The sequence below is a fragment of the Bos mutus genome, chromosome 4, assembly GCF_027580195.1.
Source record: "Bos mutus isolate GX-2022 chromosome 4, NWIPB_WYAK_1.1, whole genome shotgun sequence".
Taxonomy (NCBI): domain Eukaryota; kingdom Metazoa; phylum Chordata; class Mammalia; order Artiodactyla; family Bovidae; genus Bos; species Bos mutus.
Window position 1 is genome coordinate 74191047 of NC_091620.1, and position 27271 is coordinate 74218317.

At 36.7% G+C, this 27271-nt stretch overlaps 1 protein-coding gene across 1 annotated transcript in view; it reads left to right on the top strand.

Moving 5' to 3' along the window:
- RELN (reelin) overlaps window positions 1–27271 on the top strand; it is a 549751-nt gene that overhangs the window by 279885 nt on the left and 242595 nt on the right. The window contains exons 8-10 of the mRNA XM_070369659.1: window positions 908–959; window positions 24222–24318; window positions 26786–27026. Coding sequence (XP_070225760.1) covers window positions 908–959; window positions 24222–24318; window positions 26786–27026 — 390 coding nt within the window. The remainder of the gene's footprint in view (window positions 1–907; window positions 960–24221; window positions 24319–26785; window positions 27027–27271) is intronic.

The window sequence follows — 27271 nt, forward strand, 5'->3', positions numbered from 1 at the left end:
TCATAGGATGCATCCCTTACCTTAGCTCATGGGATCAGAAACCCAACAAGAGTCACTGAAAATAAGAACCAAAAGAAAAAAGAAAGAAAATGAGAACCTTATTTCTCACCTTACTTGAGCTGGTATGGGTCAAAGTAACTGCTCCATAGAATGAATGAATGGAAAAAAATTAATTTTTTTTAAAATTTTAAAATATTTAAAATTAAATAAGGTACCATTCCTTTTCCAGAAAGGGGAAAGTTATTTAGGCATGCTTTTTCATGAAACTAAAGGAAAATAATAGCAATGTGTTGGAAGAGTATTTCTACCCCTATAATTTGATTATTTGGGGGAGGGGTAACAGTTTTATTGAAAAATAATCCTCATACTCTACAATTCATTCATTTAAAGTATACAATTCAAGGTTTTCACCTTAATCACAAAATTATACAGCCATTACCACAATCAGTTTTAGAACATTTTTATCATCCTCCAAAAAACTTCTGTATCTTTTGCCTGTTGTAATTTTATTTACTTTTCAAAATATTCCTACTCTTCTCATATGTTTTAATTTTGGCCCCAGTTTTTGTTTGGTCAGTTTTTAATGACATTTTTATGGGCCCCAGGCCTACTGATGAGGAATGAGAGAAGGGTGCAGTGAGTAGAGGGGGCTGTGTTAAATGCCTGGTAAATTACACTAAAAAGAGTTTTAAACAAGACCCTGAAAAATGTACTGGGAGTGCCTAAGTGAGGATCTCCCAGAGAAACACAAAACATATTGACAGAAACAAGCTAATCACTGGATAAATATAACCTTTGTTTATGGCTCCTTTCCATCCTCTTAATTTTCACTCTCCCTCCTCCTGCATCTTTTGCCTCTTTCTCCTGCTTTCTATCTTGTCTGATTTTGGTATATTCCTTTTTCTAGATTACCACAGGCCTTAATACAACAACAGCTTCTGTCCTCCAGTTTTCCATTGGTAAGTGTTGTTAGCAATTAAGCAATTTAACTTGGAAATGTTTGTTTTAATCATTGTGTTCCAGCAGGATTATGGTGCCAAATGCTTTTAGATTTAGAGAAAAGTAAGTCTTAACACTGCAGTAAATAATTTAAAACATTTTTAAAGTGAAATTTAAAAAAATTTTAAATGCTGTTCTCATTTCTCTCTGGCAGCAAGTGGCATGTAAAAACAATCCAGGTAATCCAAAACATTTTAAAGGTAGTTACATGTGGATTTTGAGTGTATTGGAATATTATATTACACAGAATGACCTTACTAATTGTTGTATATTAATAAATAACATGTGTGTTTCCAAAGGGAATATTCTAAGTAAAGAAAGATATCGCCTTCTAGATGGGGGCTAATTTTTGGTCTTGGTTTTATAACATGGACACCTCCTGGCCTCTCCCCATGACATGAGGACTGCTGACAGCCATGCCTCTGAGATGGCACCCTCCACTTTGGACCATCTTCACTGTCATATCTTTGGGGATCCACCACTAGCGGAAGAGCTGTTTCTCTCACTGTGCTTCTAGTCCTAATTGCAGAACAGCGCTCTTGCAGCCCACGGTAGTTGATTTCCTAAGAGCAATTTTCTTTAAGTCATGTAGTTGTCATTTTTCCCTCAGGTTGCACCCTTTAAGTTTCTGTTAGGTATACTGTGAACCTGCTTGTGTACAATTTGGACTCTTCTCTTCTCACATTGATAGCATTACCTCCAACAATTTGCTAACTATTCAGCAGTCCTTATGTGGCCATAAGGAAAGCATTAACAAAAAAATAATGTTTTTGGTAGGAAGGTTTTTTTGATCTATTAGCAAGTATATAATAAATTTTCTATAATGAGCATATAAAACTTCTATAATCAGAAAAAAGAGCTATTTTTTTTGAAGTTGTAGTGTTACAGAAGCAGGATTTTTTTCAACTGTAGCATGACAGGCTAGTGTAACTTAGAGATTCCTAACCAGAACAAATGTGTTTAAATTCATTATACTACTATTACAAAATATAAGCTAGATTTTTTTATTTATCAATAGTCTGAGCATTTATTAATAATAATTAATATATTAATTTCAGATATTATCTTTAAGCATTTAAAGAACACAAGAGAATCCTCTTTTAAAATATATGCTTCCAATTCTACTATATTTAAACTGTATTCAAGGTAGCAGAGATCTAGCACTGATTAAATTATCCCTCCTTCAAGGGAAAAAAGATCTTTTTTTGTAAATAGTAAGGAGTATACTTTTGAGCCAGCATAGATTCATTTCCTCACCTTTCAGTAGCTGAGAAAGGAATGTTTATCAGAGAATAAAGAGTTTGGTGCCGGAGACCCAAAGCCCAGAAGAAGCACCATACCCAGAGGCTTGAGACTAGACCCAAAAAATGTAATTTGGCAAGAATCATTGATTTCTCCACAAGTCAGAGGGTTATAGCCCAGCAGGCCAGAGTGTTGCTTGTATTATAAAAAGCATGGATTTGAATCCTAGGCTAGAAGACTGGAAGAGTAACAGAATCAAGGAGTTACAAAAAGGTGGATAGGTAGATGTCAAGTTTGTAACTAAAAAAATACACTTCTAATTTTAAATTAGAAAAGTGAAATTTTAACATGTAATTGTATGGGAATGAGACAAAATATTTAAATTAATTATAATTTACTGCTTAGTGACTTCATCAGGGAATTTGCTTACTACATTTTGAGGATAAAAATTCTTGAGAACTAAGAAGTATTAAGGTGGCTGAGAAGCAGTGTAGTGGCAAACCATTAACTATATGATGTATGGTGTTGTGTGGTAAATAGGTATAATAAGCAGAACTTTTCTGAAATGATTTTGTGTATCTCATGATGAGTGCTTGGAGTACTATTGTTCTGTTTGTATTTATGGTGTGAGGACTAGACTGGGGCACACACAGAAATTACAGACACGTCATAATTGTATATATTCATCCTGAGTTTTACAAGCCCCACAGTGACCAAATACCAAAGTAGCAACCTCAGCCTAGTAGCATTGCATTTATATTCTGTTCAAAATTTTTATTAAGTGTGTTATAAAAAACACAGTATGTACACAGTTCAACGTTTATATTTATTTGTGTCTTGTGAAACTTTAGAGTCACTTCTTAAGAAGTCCTCTGGGATGTTAAATTTTCATTGTATATCGTGATGATTCAGATATAATATAGACCACTTTCTAGGGGATTCTGTCTTTATTTATGGCCTCAATAATAAATTATGCCTATACAACCACAACTGAATAAATTATTGCCTTGATATTTTTATATTGCTCTTGTAAACATTTTTAATTACATCATAAGCATTATCCAAGAGAGTTCCAAGTATCTTGTCTTTAATTACTAAGAAGTGTCTTAGTAAACTCTTGCCATGTCAATTATTAGCACCAATGCTATGCCAGTGTATCTTTCTAAATACATACACACACATACACATACACACACACACACACACACATACATAGATTACAGACTATCTTCACCAAATGAATTTTTAAGTTAAAACATCCTGAAAACACAGTCCTGAAGTTGAAATTTACCAGGTTATCAATAGCTAAATTGTCTTGAAAGATGTCCTAAAATACTCTTAGAACAACTTTTCATTTTTCCATTTCAGTGAAAGATCTCATATCCATTTCTGTGCTAGGCATCGATCTGCTACAATCCTCACTTGATTCATTAGATTCAACTGGTGGAATTTATGGTTGTAGCCTTAGGGGCACTTACCTATTTCCTTTAGATTTCCTCTGAGACAGGAAGAAAAATTTGAGATGGTGCCCTTGCAAACCATTATTTTACAGGTTCCTCCAAACTCTGTTTTCCTAAGCAGGATCCTGGGTCCAGGGGAAGTGCTAGTAGTGCTTTGGACTCGTTATTCATTTAACAGAATCTCACTGAGTATTTTGCTGTCTCCTTGGGCTTTTCTGGGTTAAAGTTGACTATGGAAAGACAAAAAAGTGAGAAAACAACATTTTATAGTAGTGCTTAGTGATGTGGTGGAGGGCTTTAGATGCATATGGAGCATGCAACCTCTAGAGAACTGCTAGATTGTTGTAAACATAAATGGACGTGTCAGGTCCCTGTGGTGTTAGGTCCTGCAGAGTAAAGCGATTCAGGAAGGCTTCTTAGGAGAGTTCCTGAAAGTCAACAACATGAGTCATTGGAAAGGATGAAGTTTTTCCAGTTGAGGAGATAGAGTGACATAAGCAAGGCATAAAATGGGAATCTGACTTCTTTCCTGGAGCAGAAAGACTGGCTAAGGAAGGCTATGAGCAATGTAGCATATAGTTGTGTCCATCTAAAGAGTTCATGTTCATCAGCTGGGAGTTTTAAATAGGCAGTAGAGGTCAGAAAAGTTACCTCTTTCTCTCTTAAGCAATAAAGAAATATAATGAAATTAATTCTTAATATGTGTGATCTTTCTTAAGAAAGATCAGTTGTGTTAAGAATGGATTTGTCCCTTCCTTAATATAAATCTACATTGATTTACTCAACACGAGCTTGCCAAAGAATATACTTCTTCAGTTTAGCCCAGATCTTTTTTCCAGATTAACAGAATCTGTTGGCTAAGTGGGGATTGAAGGTAAAGCATTTTAAAAACATACATCATGAAGAACTTTTTGGCTTAGGAGGTGTATCTGTCTTGTCCATCATGTTATTCTCAGCCCTAGCCCTCAGCCCTAGGGACTCAAAATTAGAAGATGCTCATAAATATTTCTTGCCTGAGTGACAAGAAACTATTACAGAGACATCTGTAATATTATGTAACCAAGTGCTAAATTGATATGATACAGACATTTCATGTCAAGAGATTTGGGGGAAGTGATCTGAGGACCTCAATCAATGGAAAAAATAATCCAGAAGAAAACAGAGAATCACCAATAAACTGTGCTTTTAGTGAAGCCAGTAGACAAAAAATACATATCCATGTGTTTAATCAGTTTGTTATTAATGAACTAGCTAGAATCTTTTATTTGTTCATAATTAATAGAGTTGATACCTTTTTTCTTTGGTTTTACTTATGAATATCCTAAAGATTTGGGGTTTTATAAGTATGTGTTTGGGCTTCACTAGTGGCTCAGTGCTAAAGAATCCACCTACAATGCAAGAGTTGCAGGTTTGATCCCAGAATCGGGAAGATCCCCTGGAGGAGGGCATGGCAACCAATTCCAGTATTCTTGCCTAAAGAATCCCATGGGTAGAGGAGCCTGGCAGGCTACAGTCCATAGGGTCGCAAAGAGTAGGACATGACTGAAGTAACTTAGCATGCACACACACACACAGATGTTTGTGTGTGTGTGTGTGTGTGTGTGTTTACTGCTTTTTCATTTGTTTTTAATCACCTTAAACAAAGTAAAGGCACTATGTCATGAATGTTTTATATTTACAGATTAAGGTATGAAAATGCCTTTCAGTACAGTCACTCAGTAGTGTCCGACTCTTTGCGACCCCATGAATCGCAGCATGCCAGGCCTACCTGTCCATTACCAACTCCCGGAGTTCACTCAAACTCATATCCATCGAGTTGGTGATACCATCCAGCCATCTCATCCTCTGTCATCCCCTTCTCCTCATGCCCCCAATCCCTCCCAGGATCAGAGTCTTTTCCAATGAGTCAACTCTGCATGAGGTGGCCAAAGTATCAGAGTGTCAGCTTTAGCCTCAGTCCTTCCAATGAACACCCAGGACTGATCTCCTTTAGGACAAACTGCTTGGATCTCCTTGAAGTCCAAGGGACTCTCAAGAGTTGTCTCCAACACCACAGTTCAAAAGCATCAATTCTTCAGCACTCAGCTTTCTTCACAGTCCAAGTCTCACATCCATACATGACCACTGGAAAAACCATAGTCTTAACTAGATAGACCTTTGTTGGCAAAGTAATGTCTCTGCTTTTCAATATGCTGTCTAGGTTGGTCATAACTTTCCTTCCAAGGAGTAAGCATCTCTTAATTTCATGGCTGCAGTCACCATCTGCAGTGATTTTGGAGCCCCCAAAAATAAAGTCAGCCACTGTTTCCCCATCTATTTGCCATGAAGTGATGGGACGAGATGCCATGATCTTAGTTTTCTGAATGTTGAGCTTTAAGCCCACTTTTTCACTCTCCTACTTCACTTTCATCAAGAGGCTCTTTAGTTCTTCTTCACTTTCTGCCATAAGGGCGGTGTCATCTGTATATCTGAGGTTATTGATATTTCTCCCGGCAATCTTGATTCCAGCTTGGGCTTCTTCCAGCCCAGCATTTCTCATGATGTACTCTGCATATAAGTTACATAAGCAGGGTGACAATATATAGCCTTGACGTACTCCTTTCTTTATTTGGAACCAGTCTGTTGTTCCATGCCCAGTTCTAACTGTTGCTTCCTAACCTGCATACAGGTTTCTCAAGAGGCATGTCAGGTATAAGCAAGGTGAAAAAAAACAGCCCTCAGAATGGGAGAAAATAATAGCAAATGAAACAACTGACAAAGAGTTAATTTCCAAAATATACAAGCAGCTCATACAACTCAATATCAGAAAAACAAACAACCCAATCAAAAAGTGGGGAAAAGACCTTAACAGACATTTCTCTGAAGAAGGCATACAGACGGCTAACAAACACATGAAAAGATGCTCAGCATCACTCATTATTAGAGAAATGGCAGATCAAAACTACAGTGAGATATCACCTCACACCAGTCAGAATGGCCATCATCAAAAAGTCTACAAACAATAAATGCTGGAGAGAGTGTGGAGAAAAGGGAACGCTCTTGCCCTGTTGGAGAGAATGTGAATTGATACAGCCACCATGAAAGATGGCATGGAGATTCCTTAAAAGACTAGGAATAAAACCACCATATCACCCAGCAATCCCACTCCCAGGCATATACCCTGAGGAAACCAAAACTGAAAGACACATGTATTCCATTTTTCATTGCAGCACTATTTACAACAGCTAGAACATGGAAGCAACCTAGATGTCCATTGACAGATGAATGAATAAAGAAGTTGTGTATATACACAATGGAATATTACTCAGCCATAAAAAGGAATAAATTTGAGTCAGTTCTAATGAGGTGGATGAACCTAGAACCTATTATACAGAGTGAAGTAAGTCAGAAAGAGAAAGATAAATATCATATTCTAACACATATATACGGAATCTAGAAAAATGGTACTGAAGAATTTATTTACAGAGCAGCAATGGAGAAACAGACATAAAGAATAGATTTATGGACATGGGGAGAGAAGAGGAGAGGGTGAGATGTATGGAAAGAGTAACATGAAAACTTCCATTACCATATATAAAATAGATAGCCAACAGGAATTTGCTATATGGCTCAGGAAACTGAAATAGGGCTCTGTATCAACCTAGAGATGTGGCATGGGGAGGGAGATGAGAGAGAGGTTCAAAGGCAGGAGATATATGCATGCTGCTGCTGCTGCTAAGTCGCTTCAGTCGTGTCCGACTCTGTGTGACCCCATAGACGGCAGCCCACCAGGCTCCCCCGTCCCTGGGATTCTCCAGGCAAGAACACTGGAGTGGGTTGCCATTTCCTTCTCCAATGCACGAAAGTGAAAAATGAAAGTGATGTCGCTCAGTCGTGTCCTACTCTTAGCGACTCCACAGACTGCAGCCTACCAGAGTCCTCCGTCCATGGGATTTTCCAGGCAAGAGTACTGGAGTGGGGTGCCATTGCCTTCTCCGGCTGATTGCTTCTTCTGTGGATGATTCATGTTGAGGTTTGACAGAAAACAACAAAATTCTGTAGAGCAATTATCCTTCAATTAAAAAAATTAATTAAAAACAAAACAAAAAAGACCAGTTTATATGAACTTTATATATTTTTCAAATCTACCTCACCCCAAGTTCCTAAGCCCTATCTTAAGTAATAAAAGGGAATATTCTGAAATATTGTAAGATGCTACTAAATATAATGTTCTGGCAAAGGTTATTGAAATTAATTATGTCTGCATTATTAAAACTAATAACAAGAGTTTTCTCTACCTGAATTAAAGTAGTTTGAAAGATACTATGCTGTTTCCCTTTTGAAATATTTTATTGTCACTCATCTTGATGAGGCTTAAAAGATAAATATTAATATTTCATTCATAAATATTTTTTACTAATATTTATTGAAGCCTGCTCTTTAGAAGGGATAAAACATTGAACAATAGGATGAGAAGAAATTGATCATTAATATAGACTAAATAGTCTTTCCTCCTTGAAAAAATCTCATTACCACACCCTGATATCTCTGAATCCCCACTTCCTCTATTTTATTTTGTGATGCTTATTTCACTCAGCATTGATTTATACTGTGGCCATTTGTGCACATCCACTTTCATCCTTTTTAGCTTAAATGATCCTTGAAGAGTAAGGAGTGTACAAGTGTCCTCTTGTTTTTAGGGTATAATTTTACTCACAACTAGTACCACCCTGGAGTATCAGCATCACAGGGAAGGTTAAAGCGATGGTCCCCTTCTGGGAGATGAGGTAGAGGGCATTGTAAGACCTTGTGGCCAAGGTCAAAGCCCAAACAACAAAAGGGTAGTAATGCTGAGTCCCCAGATTGTTGGGGGTGGAGAGGGATGTTATGTAACACCTGCTCTCAAAGGTGGATATAGTCCTACTAGAAAATGAGCCAGACTTGAGCACTAGGGCTTGGTTTAAGGCCTCCACCCCAAGGAAGAGAGGGTTGCTTGGCAGGGAACCTGGCAAAGCCTGACACATTTTGCATTTCCCTTCCTTATGTTTTTCCCAACATAGCATCTGATGAAACCTCTATGTTGGTCTTGGGAGGGAATTTGTAAAAGGGTGAGCACCCAAAAGTGGTTGGAAATGACATGGTGTTTCATAAATTAGGAGAGAATTGGTCCCTTATAGGAGTGGCAGGCAAAAGGAAAAAATACAAATATTTTGGAAGTGAGGGAATGGGGATAGGGCTGAAAGAGAGAAAGGTACAAAGGGGAGGAGGACAGCTGTTCATTTTATATCCTGTGGTCATTGTCCATCTGCCATAAACTGAAAGAAGTCACCTAATGAGATTTGGGAATTTCAGCCAAGGAAGTGACTAAGGAGCAAAATATTAAGTACAATAAATCACATACTGTCACATTTATTCAAAAAGAAAGGCTTGTAGGTCAAATAGTCTGTTTCCTAATAAAGTCAGTCAAAACAAAACCTGTTGCTAGTAGCCTCATTTTAAAAATTAATATAAAACAGAAGGGGAAGAAAAGTTGCTTTTAAAACCTGATTCTTTTTCTGCATTTAATAATAAAGTTTTTTTTAAACAAAACATTTTTAGCATATGTATAGCATGAATGTAGAATATTTGAGTTTTTACTGTACTTTGACCTCCCTCTCTTAATCCTTTCAGTTTTTAGTAGTTGCTTAAAATGGAAAATTTACTTTCATATAATGGTTCTTTTTACAACACTGTCCTTGAAATATGTTTTTTTTTTTTAACTGGAAAAAATGGTGAATTCCACCAAAAGTTATTTCTTGGTGGGCAAAACCAAGGTATAGACATAAATTCTAGATTTTCATATTCAGATAATGCTTAATTGATCTTTTGGGGCAGCTGAAGATTTTGGACATGTTGATTTCTCTGACTTGACAATTTCTGCTAATAAAATAATGATTTTGGTCAACTTTGGTCATCATATTTTACCAAAATTGAATTCACTTGCTCTTGACAGATCCAATAGTAATTCAAGGATTTCCTCTCATACAGAATGGAACTATTCTAATTAAAGTAATATCCTTTCAGTCACAATTCCCATCCCTGTCATTTGGAACTGAGAAGCCCCAGGATGCTTCCCGCCTGGGCTGCCACAAAGCATTATCCGATACAGTAACCATTTTTCCCTTCCCTGCCTTTAGCTATAGTCTGTGAGCTTCAACAAAGCATGAGCTGCTGTCTCTGTGCAGGCACAAGCCAGGCAAGCTGAGCCTGTATTTTGTGAGAGCCTGAAGCAGCACTGCCTGGCAGGCAGTGTAGGCAGGGTTCGACATAGGGGCAACAGTGCGAGAATGCCTCAGAGGAGCTGGGGTGACTGGTGATCAGCCAAGAACAGCATCCACGTACTCTGTGGATACCTGCGGTCCATGAAGGTAATAAGTAACAAAAACAACTTGTTTCAAAGGCTATCAGGTGAGAAGCTAACTCACTGCTAGAGGACCAACTTGATTACAGTTTTTACAACATTTATAAACGAATGAAGCAGATTTATATAGGTGTGCCACATTATTATATAAATCTGCTTCATTCATTTATAAATGTTGTAAAAACTGTAATCAAGTTTGTCCTCTTATAAGACAGTATGAACAGGTATGTATAATCTTATGAAGTTTAGTTTTTCTACACGGAGAGGAATAAAACAAACATGAAATCTAAAAAATATATGAAACTGGCTATCCTGGAAATTACAGCATTATCTGCTTAAAACCAAGAGTCACAATTTAGGTCCTGTTCATCAGGTAGTACTTCCAAGACTGGCCATATTACAAAGATTTGGTCTACTTAAAGCAGATTGTTTTGATGCCATGGGCTGGGAGAGCTAATGCCCTTAGGATTTTTCTGGGAGACTCAGTAATGAAGGAAATAAAAACCTAAGTATAATGTAATTATTGTTCTACATCATTGTTGTTCCTGGAAAATAAACATTCACAGCTGCCTCTAATGAAATATTTGAGCAGAAGTTTGTGAAAATATCGAAATATTGATCATCTGTATAATAATGGCCCATTGCCTTGCTTGCAGCAGAATTACTCTGAAGAATTGCCAGGTAGCAAATAAACTTTTACTGTATTTCTCCGTTCTTTTGGATACAATGAGTGTTTACTCCCTAGTGAATAGTACTGTCCTTACAAATCGCTCTTATGGGAAGACTTCCCTGATTGTCCCAGTGGTTAAGACCCCATGCTTCCAATGCACAGGGCACAGGTTCAATCTCTCCTCAGAGAGATCCTTGGTTGGGGAACTAAGATCCCACATGCTATGCAGCCAAAAAAAAAAAAAAAGTTTCTCTCGACAAAGAAAAAAAGTGATAATTGCCAGAACTGCTTATTATACCAATGTCTTCATCTTGCTCGTCACATTTTTCACATTATAGAATGAGGCAAGTCCCTTTCTTGACTGCCTTAGCCTACAGGAACGTAATATGCCCTGGAAGTTACAGTGTCTGGCTTTTAAAAACTTCTCTAAAAGTTCCCCATTCATTTCTTTTTCTCTTTCCATTCACTACAAGCTCTAGTTAATACCCCTCTCCTCCATTTATCTACCTTGAAAAGATGAAAGGATGTGTTGATTCTGCTAAGATTGGCTCCAGTCCTAGCAGGGAGTTTAAGAAGTCCGATTACATCCATTTCATCACTTTATGATCTTTCTGTATCAAATGCTGTTGTTTACACGCAGCTCTAGGACTCTGCTTGTCTCTGAGGTCTGAATTTTGAGTAATAGCAGCAGCAGCACTTGGGCTGCAAGAATTCTCAGCAGGGTTCTGTCCAGACACTCCTCAAGCCTCAGTATTTATGGGCCCCGCTCCACTATCTAGAGGCATGATTTCTGGCAGTGCTTCCTCCCCAATCCATAAATTCTGCAAGATCACTTCTCTCCTTCTGTGGCCCTGTGCCACATTTAAAAAGGCAGCTTGTTTTTCAGGCAGCGCTTTGAGGAAAAGAGTCTGCTCCCGGCAACCACTACCAAACCCCCAAGAGGGAGTAGCTCCTTCTATTGTTTCTGTTCTGATTTACTTTGAAAAGTCCTGGGCTTTGTGGAGAAGGGCATAACCAAATAAAAATAAAGCTACCCAGGTCTTGGGAGACTAAAACCAATTGATTTATTCTTCTGCTATAAAAGTAAAAAGATATAGAGAGGACTACAGGAGATATTGGCTCACAATCCCTAATCTGTAATTCCACAGTATAAAAACACTCAGAAAAACCACAGAACTTTTTTCTTTTTTAATTTATCTGATGGCAAAGCCTCACATGATCTGAATTCATTTGGCAGCAAGACTTGAAGTAATTTAAGGCTATTTATAATCTTATACTACTTTATATGAATCTTCATATATTTAAGTGCAGAAATATTAATATGTTTCATTATAGGATAGTGCCTCAGACTTGCTGGTGATCTTACATACTCTGTGGTGTATTTACCTTGTTACCTTTCTGAAATCTGTAAGTTAAATCAGTCAGTAATTTGGATCCTAAAGTTTATCTTACCTTAAGTGATTGTGAATATGTTAAATGTTATTTTGAGAAAGTGAGCAATAACTCTTGAATTCTTAATAGAATAAATGACTAATATTTCTATTTTTTAAGTGGCTTTGATTTTATACTAAATCAAGCTATTCTTTAAGGTTTTTACTTTTATGGCAACCACCCAAAAGAAATGGGAAGAAAGGAAAAGGTTTATGTGTGAATTTTGGGAAACTTCCTGGCTCTGGAAGGTATTTGCAGTCTCCTTTGTGGATATATATTATGGTTAATGGTCTACTGAACAATGAACAGGTTTTCAGTGCGCTTAATATGGGCTTCACTGATTAGCACATAATTGCTACTTGCTCATGTGTTTGTGTATTCTTGGCATTGTAAACTCTAACAGCCATTTAAGATCCTCTCGGCCAGCACTGCACAGAAGCAGTCCCTAAATCCTGGAAGTTGCAGGTTCTCACCAGGTGTTGTTGAGCTCCTGAGGCTCATTCAGGTTCATCTGCAACACTGTCCAAAACTGAATGGCTTATTTGTTATGTAAGCAAACAATTGAAATGAAGTGAAGTCCTCAGTTGCTCTCTTTGCGACCCCTTGGAATGTAGCCTACCAGGCTCCTCCGTCCATGGGATTTTCCAGGCAAGAATACTGGAGTGGGTTGCCATTTTCTTCTCCAGGAGATCTTCCTGACCCAGGGGTTGAACCCAGGTCTCTTGCAGTGTAGGCAGACGCTTTACCATCAGAGCTACCAGGGAAGTATATAAGCAAACAATTACGTCAAGTCATTTCATCCATCCTCATCCAGTTGTAATATGATCATTTCCTTTTAAGAATATTTTAATTGAGCCAGATCTGCTTGAAAAAAAGAGAAGAGAAATAATTTCAAGAATCATATATTCTTACTTTATTATTGTCTTGCATTACAATACATTTGTCATGTAAATGTGCCATGTTAAACGAAATGGAAGGTGAACCATGTAATCTGGAGTTTGGTACCCCGTGTGAGTTAAGACATTTGTGAAATTCAGGAACACACTGCAGGGCATGCTCTGTATAGGGGTGGGATCAGGTTTTGCGGGTCCACATTTTAAGCTTACACAGTTGGGTGAAGGCTAGAGTGTCATTAAGGAAAAGAATACAAAATTGAACATTCAAAATTAGGTAAAAATGTGAATGTTTATTTAAAATGAGAAAAGAAATCACAACACATTACAAATGTTTAGAAACTGGCAATACCACAAGCATAAGAAAATCCAACATTTTTGTTAACTACCTGAAATACTTTTTTCCTTTTTACTTTTGGGTGCATATTCTAAAATTACCTCTACATATGACAACTTTTGCTGTTGATGTAAATGGGGAAGGGAAAAGAGCACTGGATTGGGAGTTAGGACATGTAGCCACTTCTATGCCAACTGAATTTGCCACAGAAACTTAGGTAATTGGTGGAGCCTTAGTGAGCCCCTGACAACTCGTTTGTAAAGCAAAAATGTTCATCTTCATGATCTCTTAAATGTCTTCCCACTGTGACCCTTAATCCTAGAACTGGGTGAAAAGAATGAACTATGAGTTAACCAGGAATACATTTTATCTAAAAACATGGTTATGGTGTTGCCTCTTTTAGTTCAGGGGGCCCTTATAAGAAATATCAAAGTAGTTGCTCTACCTTTATTCAACCAATCATAGCTAGTTTATACTTGTAGCTTGTTTTGCTAGCAGGGAAAGATATTAGGTAGAGGAACAGAAAAGCAACATCGGCCAAACCATGTAATGTTGTTACCCAAGCAATTCTCAGCATGAGTGATCGAATGTGCTGCCCCCTCTGGCTCTTCCCAGAAGAGTGACAGACTCTATGCTGGTGGACAGAGGCTATAAATCACCTCCATATCCTTATCCTGCTGAAAAGAAGTGCTGCAAAAGAGCCAGTAGTAACAACAGTAATAATAATGATACCGTTGCATTTCCAAAAAATTCTCTTCTTAGAGTTTAACCGACAACTGCTTCCTAAATTTCATTCATTCAACAACTGTTCTCTGAGCTCCTCTTCTATGTGAAGCAGCTCTTAAGGCACTGGGAAGACAGGGTTCATGAAAGAAAATCTTTGCCTTGGTCGGGCTGACATGCTGATGAATATCAAACAAATAAATGTCAGGGAGTACTGAATGCATGAAGAAAATTAATCGGGGTCAGCACATGAGGGGTCGCATTTTGTTGGAGGTGGCCAGGGGATGGCCGCTGAGGATGTAACCATTGATCAGAGGCTTAAATTTTGTAGAAGAGATAACCTAGCAGAAAGAATAGCCAACAGAAGAGCCATGTGGACTGCCAACGGGTAGCCCACGCCTATGTAAATGTCAGTTCTGAATGTTATTTTACTGCTTAAGTGGGGAAGGCTACTCAAAGGGTATACATATCCTGGCTTTTCCTGAATGATAACCAAAGTCAATAGAAGTGGGACTGAATCATGAGAAAATAACTAGGCTTTTAAGTTTGCATGTACCTCAGACAGAAGTATTTTTAATAATTGGTTGACTCACTGGTTGATTGATTGCTAGATTGATCATCTTGACCTGACTCCCTATAACAAAAGTGAAAAGTTGCTTATCTATTGTTTTGTAAATTATAGTAGGGATGGTACTATTTAAATAGAGCCCTGGAGTAAAAATTGATACCAATTTTAGTTGCAATTTTATAATGAGTAAAGTGGTTCAAAGGTCAAACTGAGATGGCTAAAAATGTTTCTTACAACCATAGTGATGAATCTCTCTAACAGTAACAGAAAAGGAAACAGCCTTATAGAAATAAGTTTTGCCATTCTTCTTCTTTATTTTTAAATAACAAGTACTAGGCACTGTTTTACATTTGTAAATATTTATTGTTTACTTATAGTAAAATAATTATTTCAGAAACGGATTTATAAGCTATTATAGAATTTGTCACTTAGGATACAAATGTGGATTACACTATTATTTTAAATTTAATCCTGATTGTAATATTGTATCAGGTTAATGTTTTCCACATAATTAAAGTTTTCTGAGTTGGGAAATGTTAGAATATTACTTCTTTGGAATACAAGTATTTTTTTTAATCTCTTTTAAATGACTTTCTATGGATTTTTAAAGCAAATGACCAAATTACTTATCAGTAATTAAAGCAAATTACTTATCAGTGCAATACCTTTTGTGTTTGTTCTCAGCACTCAGATAGTACGTTATCACACTGATCTATGTGAGAGATGGTTTAAGGAGGTGATTGTGAAGGTAAAATAAAGGCATAGATTCAGTAAATCTGCAGAAGGGTATGCAGCTTTGGGTGACTGTGGAGGCAGGGGAAGGAGAAGAATGGGCATGGAACCTGCAGAGAAAGTGATTTCCAAGTGAACCTGATATGGGAACTAGAGGTGGTTCAGTCCTTTAGGTTTTACCAAAAACAGAGCCATATGGCTCAAGGCAGGAGCCAGAGTAGAAGTAGAAGCACAGAAGCATGTCCCCACATGTTCTAACCATGTGAAAATCAAGCAGTATTTGTTTGTTTTCTTAAGTGTGCTTTGTGCATCAGAAGAAGTATAGTGAAGTGGTTGAAGGCATGGATTCTGGTGTGCCCAATTCTGAATCCCATTTGGGCTTTGAGAAATTGCTTAGCTTCTCTTTGCCTCAGTTTCCATACCTATAAAATGAGCATTCAGAGTAGTATCTAACTGCTCAAAGCAGCTATAATTGTTCTCTTGAATTATTGGAATTTTTTCTTTCCTCTGTGGCTGCTGCTAAAACTTTAACTGGTCAGATTTTCTGTTTTCTCTGGATGTTAGGCACTGCAAACTCAAATTTCCACTCTATCAATTCTAAAGACCTCATGAAGTGTGTCTCCTTATACTGTTACGTCTTGCTATCTTATTCCCAGAGCGCCTTCTTTTTCTTATCAAGTAGTTGCCTTTCTTCCCCTCTAATACATTTACCAATGATGCTAACAAACAGGAAGATAACTCTTTTGGTTCTCAGTTTTCATTTCCACATTGCACTTACAGCATTTCCATTAAAGAGCTGGGAAATAGCCCAAAACGAAAGAATATATTGAAGAGGGAATATATGCCTTAACATGCCTTAAATTATTTGATAAGTAGTGATTCAGCTTAGTATTTGGCCCATGAACAAATATTTTCTCCTTTTTATGGGATAAATGAATTTATGAAATGAAACAAAAATACTGAATCATACCTGAAATTTCTTAGTGTGGACCAGAGTTGTTTTCTAAGCACTTTTCATGTGTTAATGCCTTAATTTTCACAACAGTTCTATGAAGAGATTTTTTTTTTTTTTTATTTTTAATTTTATTATTTTTATTTTTTATTTTATTATTATTTTTTATTATTATTCACATTTTACAAATATAGAGACTGGACACAGTAAAGATTAGTGACTTGCTCAAGATTCACACAGCTAAAAAGTGTCAAATCCCAGATTACAAACCTAATAGCATGCCCTCACCATCCACTCTCCTAACCTCTATACATACTTTCTTTCTGGAAGATAATGTATCAGAGGAATTTCACTCAAAAAATGAAGTTAAAAATTATATATAGTTATCAGTAATACTAACAAGCATTGAATTTATTAATATATAGAATTCCCTCATCTATTTAAGACTGTGTGACCCCTGGAGGACAAAATGGCAACCCATTACAGTATTCTTGCCTGGAAAATCACATAGACAGAAGAACCTGGCAGGCTACAGTCTGCCAGGGTCACAGAGTCGGACACGATTGAGGGACTGAGCGTGCACATAAGGCTATATGATGTTAAGATTATATGATGATAAGATATACCTATTATCAGCAATTTTATAGCATTACAATTTAGAGTAATATTTTTCTATAAAATTACAGTTTTATTAGGTTTCTTCCTAGACATAAAAGTGGGTTTTCTCCCTTAGAATAATGTGTTAATCTAGTTAAACATTCAAACAGAAACAAATCAATTTGAAAGGACAAGATAATGTCTTACAATTAAGAAGATATTACATTTGAGAAACTTTTTCTTAATGTACTAGAAAATGATTCCTGATGAAGAGGTCAGAACATGTGCCTTGGGGGTGATATTCGGTGTGGCTTATGAGTACTTTGTATGACTTTGCAAACTGTTTATTTTTAATTATACTGGGCTATTACAATAGGACTTTACTAATAAGTAAAATAATTCATCTGGCTATCATTATTCTTCATATTACTTTATCTAGCTGATAAAAATGTATCATAATTACTCGTGTAATCTGTCTCTGATATTTTTATTCTAAAGACAAACTGGATTGTGTAACCATCTAAGTCATTTTAGGGCAATTTCTAGTTAATGTGGGAGAATTATTGCCCCGTTGACTATATGACAGTACCAAAATTAATCTTGGGTGAGGATACATGTAGTACAAATATTCTAAAGCACGATTTTTTTTCACTTTTGACCCAATTCAGAAAAGTTGAAAATCCTTAAGTCCCATCCATCCATGGTTATAGTTCCCCCTTTCTAGTATAAATATATCTCAGTAAAAACAAAAAAAACAGATAATTTCAAATAAGCAAATTATAGCAAACTCATTCACGGTCAAGCCAGAGCTGATTTCTATTGTGTACCACGACTGTTCTGGGTACTTGGGACACAAGTAGTAAACAAGACAGACACTGCTTTGATGGAGCTTACATTCTAACAGGAGATGGATAATGAGCAAATAATCAAGTAAATAGATGAGATAAATTCATACACTCATAAAATGGAGTGATAATATGCAGGATGATTGGACATTGGAGGTGAACTTCTTTAGACTGAATGATCAAGGAAGATTTCTTTGAGGAGGTGGTATTTGCACAGATCCAGGAGAAAGAAGAGGAACAAACCAAGGGAGAGTCTGTGGGATAGGACATGAATGGAATGAGGAAAGAATAGAGTGTGAGGATATTGATATCATCAGTGTAATAGCAGGCAGAGAGTAGGCGCATAGAAGCCCTGAGATGGAGTGTTCAGGGAGGAGAAAGTCCAAAGTGGCTGAAACAAAGTATGTGAAAAGAAGAGTGGTACAAGGGATGTTCTAAGATCATGAGGGATTTAATGTATCATAGCAATGAGCTTATCCTTTGGTTCCTAGTGGACTGAGAAACCTTGAGAGAGTTTTAAGCTGGGTTGGCCTAATGACTAAAACATTTTAAAAGACTCTTTTGTTTTTGAAAGGCCTATAACTGCTATGTGGAGGATGAATTAATTACAGGAGGATAAAAAGGGGAGCACGAAGACCAGCAAGACATGACCCTGACTTGACTAAGGTGGTAGCACTAGTGGAAGATAGAAGCTGAGCAGTATTTTGGAGTCAGAACTCCCAGGCTGATGGGTTGGAAGTGGGAAGTGAAGGAGAAAGGGAGGAATCAAAGATGACATCTAGTGTTTTGTTAGTTTCTTTGAGCATCTGGAGTGGTGTCATTTGAAATGCAAAGTGTACGGAATATTTGTAAGGTGGAAAACTAGTTCTTCTGATTTTGACTTAATAAACTTGAGATGTTCTTTTGGGATGGTAAGTAGCAGTTGGATCTATAAATGTGGATCTCATGGGAAATATCAGTTCAGTTCAGTCACTCAGTCATGTCCAACTCTTTGCAACCCCATGGACTGCAGCACGCCAGGCTTCCCTGTCCATCACAAACCCAGAGCTTGCTCAAACTCATTTCCGTCAAGTTGGTGATGCCATCCAACCATCTTATCCTCTGTCGTCCCCTTCTTCTCCTGCCTTCAATCTTTCCCAGCATCAGGGTCTTTTCCACTGAGTCAGTTCTTGGCATCAGGTGGCCAAAGTATTGGAGTTTCAGTTTCGGCATCATTCCTTCCAATGAATATTTAGGACTGATTTCCTTTAGGATTAACTGGTTTGATCTCCTAGCAGTCCAAGGGACTCTCAAGAGTCTTCTCTAACACCACAGTTCAAAAGCACCAATTCTTCAGTGCTCAGCTTTCTTTATGGTCCAAATTTCACATCCATACATGACTACTGGAAAAACCATGGCTTTGACTAGATGGACCTTTGTTGGAAAAGTAATGCCTCTGCTTTTTAATATGCTGTCTAGGTTGGTCATAACTTTTCTTGCAAGGAGCAAGTGTCTTTTAATTCCATGGCTGCAGTTACTGTGTGCAGTGATTTTGGAGCCCAAGAAAATAAAGTCTGTCACTGTTTCCATTGTTTCCCCATCTATTTGCCATGAAGTGATGGGACTGGATGCCATGATCTTAGTTTTCTGAATGTTGAGTTTTAAGCCAACTTTTTCACTCTCCTCTTTCACTTTCATCAAGAGGCTCTTTAGTTCTTTGTCATTTTCTGCCATAAGGATGATGTCATCTGCATACCATAGGTTACTGATATTTCTCTCAGCAGTGTTGATTCCAGCTTGTGCTTCATCCAGCTCAGCATCGCATGATGTAAACTGCGTATAAGTTAAATAAGCAGAGTGACGATACACATCCTTGACGTACTCCTTTCCCAATTTGGAACCAGTCCATTGCTCCGTGTCCAGTTCTAACTGTTGCTTCTTCACCTGCATACAGATATTTGTTGTAGATATTATTTAAAGCCTCAAAGTAAAAAGAGGCAATGTATAGAAAAGAGAAAGCCACCAAAACAATTTGAGATCAAGAATGAAAAGGGCAACAATGGAGAATGAGAAGTAACAGCCAGTGAAGCAAGAGAAAGATCAAGAAGGTAGTGGAAGATAGAAGAAGTTATCCAATTAAGGGGAAAGGATGGACTGTGACAAATCCTGATGAGAAGTCTAGTACCCTGCACATGGGGAAATGATTTGTTGATTTGGCAACAGAGAGTCCCCAGCCACATAAGCAAGAGTAGTTTCAGGGCGGTGCTTGAGTGTAGAAGTCTGAATGGAGGAAGGGATGGAGGATAGGCTGTGATGAAGTGGAGACAATCACTGGACAGCCCTTTTGAGAAGTTTTCCTATAAGTGGAACAAAAATAGGATTGGAAAGAACAGAAGGTACAAGTGTGACATCAATAAAAAAAATTAAGATAGGAGATGCTTTGTATGTTTCTATGATGTTTGTATGACAATAGGAATGATCCAGGAAACTTATTGGAAGAAAGTGATGATACAAGAGAAAGAGAGGGGAAATCTTAAAGAGCCATTGGAGATGGAATCTAGATCACATGAGAAGGTTCACCATTCTTTAGAACAGAGCACTTCATCCATTATAACAGGAGGAAGGCAGAGTACACTGGTAGAGTGATTGAAAAAATGAAGGTATTACTCTGTGGTCTCTATTTTTCTTAACTATATATGGTGCATTGTTAATCTAATAAGAATGAAAGCAGATATATGCTTTTATGTTAAAATTCCAAAAATTTTTTAAAACAGTATTTTTATACATAATTTGATAATACAGAGCAAATTATTCAAATGGCACAAATTCTAGCAACAAATTCAATATCACGAATTCAGGACATCATCAATGAAAGGTGGTTTTGTTGCAAGATAGTTTCAAGGCATTATGTAGGTATTTGCTTTAGCAAAGGAGTAGAGATGGCTTGTTATATTGCAGTACATATATGTCTTAAGTATAGGACAAACTTTAAGCCAATATTAGTTCAGAAATGTTGCTGAAAAAATTATCTATCATTATGTACTATGGATTGACTAAATAACCAATAGTAATGCAAATGACAGTTATAGTAAGTAAATGTAGATTTACTTTATCATTTATCAATTTATCTGTCAATTTTAAATCAAGAATTGCCAACCAAGACCAACTGGAAACAACACTCATGAGGTACATTTAACATAAATATCCTGTCCTCCCCCAAGCTGGGGGTATTACAGTAATCCTGGTGTGTGTACCTCTACATGGAAACCAGAATTCCTTGACTGTTGGATTAGGGTTCCCAGTGAGTTCTAGAAGTTCATCAATTTTATTTATGAATACCATACTTCAGGAACCCTTCATCACTTTATAGGCCGCTTATATCCTTGATATAAGTAAAACTGATAATATATGAAATTTCATTTGCCAGTAAGAACCAAAGAAAGAGCTTACATTTTCAGACCCATTTAAGTCCATTAATGGTTCTCAGACCATACTTTTATAACCATAATTCTAAGTTATCTTCCTATCTTCAGCAATTCTTAAAATCTTTGCAAAATTGCTACTTTAGAGTGAAGGATAGCAATTACGTCGGAAGCAATCCAAAGGAGAGAAAATGAACCTGTACATGAGAGGATATTTTGCATTTTTCGTTTGAGTTGTTTTTCCTTTCTGGTTTTAAATATCCAACTTTGGCAATTAAAGATCTTTGATTTAAGAGGGGAAATAAGTACCTGTTGCAGGTGGCACCTGCGTATTATTGTCTCCTCACTGCATTAGAGGTGTTTTGAGGTATGTGATATCTCTGCACCACTGCATCTGGGAGCAGGGAGTTGGGGATGGCTTTAGGTACCTGGGCACATGGATGTTAATTAACTCTTTCCTCCCCTCATTGCAGACAGAGTCAAGCAACCATTTTCAGTCTGGGCAAGGACAAATCTTACTCTACTGACCCAAGTCTATGTGACAGTGGGGCTGCAGTTCAGAAGGGCTTATCTGAAGAAGAAATTCACCCAGTCTATGTGGAACAGCTGTATTCATAGTGGGAGTGGAGAATCATTTATTCATTGGCTTGGCACCATTTGGGATGGTAGTTTGATAGGAGTGGCCCCAAAGGGAAACATGTATACAAAGCCAACTGATTCTCTTGGGTGGTACTTCTTCCAGGAGGGGAAGTTCCCATGGCATGGGCAGTGCCGCTCTTCTGGCTGTCCATTCGTACCTAACACCCCATTCCTGGTTTTCTGGCTATCCACTCCTCTGTGGGAATCCCTGTGGCTTTTGAGCCATCTTTTCATGTAGGAACCCTTTAAAGATAACCCTAGGCTAGTTCTGTTTTCCAGGGTACACTTTTAGTCTGTAGGATCCATGCACCTTTATCTCACCAGGGCTGGAAGTACTGCTTTATCCTGAAGGGACTGAGAAATTGTTGATAGATTATAAGAAGGGAGTAACAAGATTCAGTTCACTTGTGGGAAGAGCACTGGCAGTAGTGTGGCTGGGTGAGGACATGTGAGGCTGGAGACCAGCTAATCACTATTGCAAAGTTCTGGCAAGAGCTACTGAGAATCCATTGACAATAATGAGGAGGAGATGGGTTCAGAAGATATTAACATTTTAAATACAAAATAATATAATGACTAAGTAAGTAAAAGTGAGTCACCTGCCAGGTACCTTTTATTTCAATGAGTGCATCATAAACTTATTGTACTATTCTTGCAGCAAGAATGCTGGAGTAGTTTGCATAGTGAAAGACAGGGAATCTTGGTGTGCTGTAGTCCATGGGGTTGCAGAGTTGGACATGACTTGGCAACTGGACAACGACAATAAGTTTATTCTCACAACAGTAAACACTTTTTCTCCCAACAGTGAGATGATAACAAAAGAAAACAGGGGAGGGGTCATATTGGTTATCAGGGCCATAGTTGAACACATTTTTTATTTTAATGTTTATCAGCTTTCCTGTTCTTTTTCAATTTGTAAATAATTTCCACTGAATTGCTTCTGTGAGGAACATTTTTGGTTTTCATTTGTTCTTGCCTTTCCATTTTCGGGATTCACCTCAGGCACTTGCTTTTAAGTACTTAACCATGTATAAAACAGAAAGGAAGCACATAAATACCATTTACATTCTTTAGGCTAGTGTGAACTGCCTTTTGAAAAACAAATTGTCTGCCAGACCTCATACGCGTTTGTGTTGAAGTTTGTCTCACATAATCCTGGCCATTTCCATTTCCAGCCCCACAGTTTGATATTTATTTTAAGCAGCTGCTTAAGAAAGGTAGAACTTAAATGATCAAACAGCATAAAGTAGGTTTCTATTTGAGCTCAAGGTTACTGTGTTGCTTTCTTTTCAGTAGCCTTTTTTCATCAACACTCTAGCTGTGAGAATAAATCTAGGAAAACTACTGTTTGGCCTTTTTAGCTCACTGCCAGCCTTGGCGATGGCAAACTAACTGGTGTTGTACTAAACACCACTGAAAAAAAATAAATGAGTCTGATTAAAGCTTGGAACTCTTGAGTACTACAAATATAAAAACCATCAACAGATGCCGTTTGCTAAAACTACGATTCCTCTAGCAGATGGGGGAAAGTTAAACATAAAATATCCTATTTCTTTTTCGTTTGGTTCATTTGTTTTTAATATAGTATAAAAACCCTGCTACTGAGTTCCAGTAAACTTCTGGCTTATGTTTCATGGCTGTTTTGGAGAGTGTTTTATTATAGGAATTCATTAAACATGTTAAAACAAATTCTTATCAGAGTTTAAAACTGTCTTTGGTTTTCATATATCCAATACTGAAAATACATGAAAAACAATGACCAGATATCCACAATGGAAAATAATGTTTCTCTTTCAAATCTTTGATGTTGGGCTGTAGTAGAATAATATCAATCATATCTCTAATAGTTCTCATTCATTTAGTACTTGAATTTACAGTATTTTAATTTCTCATATGGAGTCGGATGCAACTGAGCAACTAAGCAGCAGCAGCGTGCTACATCATAAGTTAAATAACAGACACACGGAAGAATGCTATTTTTACTCATGCAATTGAGTGACTGACATGCCACTTAATACAAGCATTATTAATATTAACTTGCAAGAACCGTAATGGCATTATTAATCATTCTATAATATTCAGATATTTCTTGGCCTAGAACAGAGTGTTTATATTTAATTTAGAAGTTCGTGTATCTCTAAAGAGACCTGCAGTTTACTTTTTTATTAACTCAAAATTATTTATTTAATATTTATCAGAATAGATCACAAAAAGTTTTAGCATAGTTAGAAGAATTGGGAAATGATCAAACAACTAAGTGGTTAGAAAATTATCTAGAGTATTTATCAGGAAGGATAATATGTAATCACACTTCTTTTTTAACTTTGAAATTTATTGTTATTGCTGCTTACAGGTTCAGGTTCATGTCGCTATAGTTACTCAGACCCTTGTATCAGCGTGTCATATGCCAAGAATAATACTGCGGACTGGATTCAGCTTGAGAAAATTAGGTTTGTTATCATTTTAAGTTTTGATGTAGGTGGGTTTCTGCTTCCCTGTTTACCTTCATTCTACCACTGGCTTTATTCTTCATGGTTAAAAGTACTCTGGTTGTTAATTATGTTGAATTACATGAATGCACACATTTACCTGCATATTACCTGCTCTATTTGAAGAACATGTTAAAAGTGTCATTTTCCATTCTTCCCACTGTCAGTAGTTGCTATAACAAACTATTTATTTTTGGTAAAAGTACATTTGAGATAGTAACCTTTCTGATGGGATTCTCCACAAAATAACATCACCATCTGTCTCTCTAGGTAGCCTGGCTGTGACCTGGTTTATAGGCCTAGAAATGTATCAGATTACTACCTAAATTCCTTCCAGTCTGTGATGACAATTAGTTAACAGCCTTTTGGATCTAATCCCTGGTTCTGTAATTTTCCTGCTAACTTCCCTAAGGCCAGTTCTAAAATTCTGTTATAATTGTGATGTGAGTTATCATTTATTACATTTTCTTTATTAAAAAAAAATCCCTTCATAAGAAAATGAGGTTGGATGCTTAAAGAGGGAGAAGCTCATTCAGGTTGAAAATATTTTTATTAAATTTAGCAAAACTCAGATTTGTTAACTATTTTTGTGCAGTTTAAATCATAAAATAAACTTCAGAATGGGTGCTAATTTCAGGTATGGTGAGGTATTTAAAGGAAAAAAATACCTTGAAATTTTATTAAGTAGTTTTTCTGCTCAGTTCAGTTCTTAAATTAGTATGACTCAAGTAGAACATTTTCCATAAGTTCTGTGACAGTTTTCTTTTTTTTTTCATGCTATTTTCCTTACCATATTTCCATAATGAAAAAAAATGTGGTTTATTTGGGCAAGAGGAATAAATATTAGGTTCTTAATCTTTAATATTAAAAATTTCTAGTATTTGAAATAAAAATAAAAGTCTCATAAGTTCAAGTTCTATTTCAACCAAAACTTGAGAAAAGTAATTCTAACTCATGGATTTTAATAGATTGTCTCCCTCTGTGACAGGATAAAATATTATTTATAGATACCTGGTACAAGCCAAGCTCTGACATGCTGTGTCAATTGCCAATTTTATAACAGAGCATTTGCTATTCCTTCTAATTTTTAGTAGTTATAATGAAAATGCATTCATATTAAGTACTGATTTATATAAATGGTTTTAAGCAAAGCAGCATAAGTATTGCAAGTTTTACTCATATGCCTCCATTTTTCTCTAATATATCTCATAGTTTGGATAAATTGTAGTGTATATTTCTTGCTGAATAACAGCTGTATGCTTCTGATATGACAAATAGTGTATACATTTAATTAAAAGATATAGAGATCACATTCAGCTGATTCTATTTATTTTTCACTACGTAAGACTTTTAATTTTAGGCCATGCACCAAACTATCATTCTCATTAATGCAAATTTACCATTAGTGATCAGAGTTTCATTGATTTAAATTATTTTGAAGTTAAAAACATAGTCATCATTAAATATTTTAAAGGAAGGGGAATTGATTACCCCCAAAGGTAAGGCACACCATTCATAATCTACACTGACAATCCTATGGATTTATACGTGCTTCATTGGTGAGTGAAAAATATGGCTTTTCTCTAGTCCTTTCAAAACTGATTTATAGTAAGCCCCAGGTACTACTAGTTTGCATTTTAGTACCACTTTTAATCTTGGCCAAGGCCATCATTTTTACTACAGCAGGTTTCTACTTTGGTAAAATAAAATGTTTAACATAAATATTAAATAGCAAAGGACTGAGATTTCAGCAGATATGATATGAAAATCCTATGAAATTTTATCATGTTTTTAAAAACTGGTATGCATGGAAATCTTAAGAATTCTAAATGAGAGCATTTAATTCTCATGGCAAATCTCACATTTTCAAAACAAAAAAGTATTTGTTTTCTAGAAATAAAGTAACTCATGTAAATGTTGATTTTAAAACATACAGTATACCATGATCTCTAATAGATATAAAATTTCAAAGTAAGAATTAAAATTAAGATAATTTTACAGTTTCTCTCCTTTTTTTCTTCTTAGTATCATATAAAGTATATAGTTTTAGATTGAGTGTCTACCATTTACAAAATACTGTGCTGGATACTCTTTGATTTTTTACAAGAGCCAAGGCAGTTGTGTACCATTTTCTCTTCAATTATCCATTTACTGGCTTACCTGAGTATACTTACTGCCTGCCTTATGTTAAAAGTAGAGCTCTTTAAGACATTTAATATTTAACCTCCCATCACTCAATATGGACATCTTAATAACCACATATATTAAAAGGTTTAAGGGGTATAAGATTATGAGTATTTCATCCATAATGTGTAATGTTTTTAAGATAAGAAAACCACAACCTTAATTAAGAAACAAAATGGATCTATAAGAAAGATAAAGTGGACACTGTTGAACTTTATTGTGGCACCAATTCTCATCTCTCCAGAGCCCCTTCCAATGTCAGTACTATCATCCACATCCTCTACCTTCCTGAAGACGCCAAAGGGGAGAACGTCAAGTTTCAGTGGAAGCAGGAAAATCTACAAGTAGGTGAAGTGTATGAAGCCTGCTGGGCCTTAGATAACATCCTCATCATCAACTCAGCTCACAGACAAGTTGTTTTAGAAGACAATCTGGATCCAGTAGACACGGGCAACTGGCTTTTCTTCCCAGGAGCTACAGTGAAGGTTTGATCTCTCTTTCACTCCTTCTCTTCTCCTCTAAAACCTAAAGCTCAATAAACCAAATTGTACTAAACCGCTATTTTACTAAAGTATTTTATTAAGTGAAAGTTGCTCAGTTGGGCTTCCTTTGTGGCTCAGCTGGTAAAGAATCCACATGCAATGCGGGAGACCTGGGTTCGATCCCTGGGTTGGGAAGATCCCCTGGAGAAGGGAAAGGCTACCCACTCCAGTCTGGAGAATTCCATGGA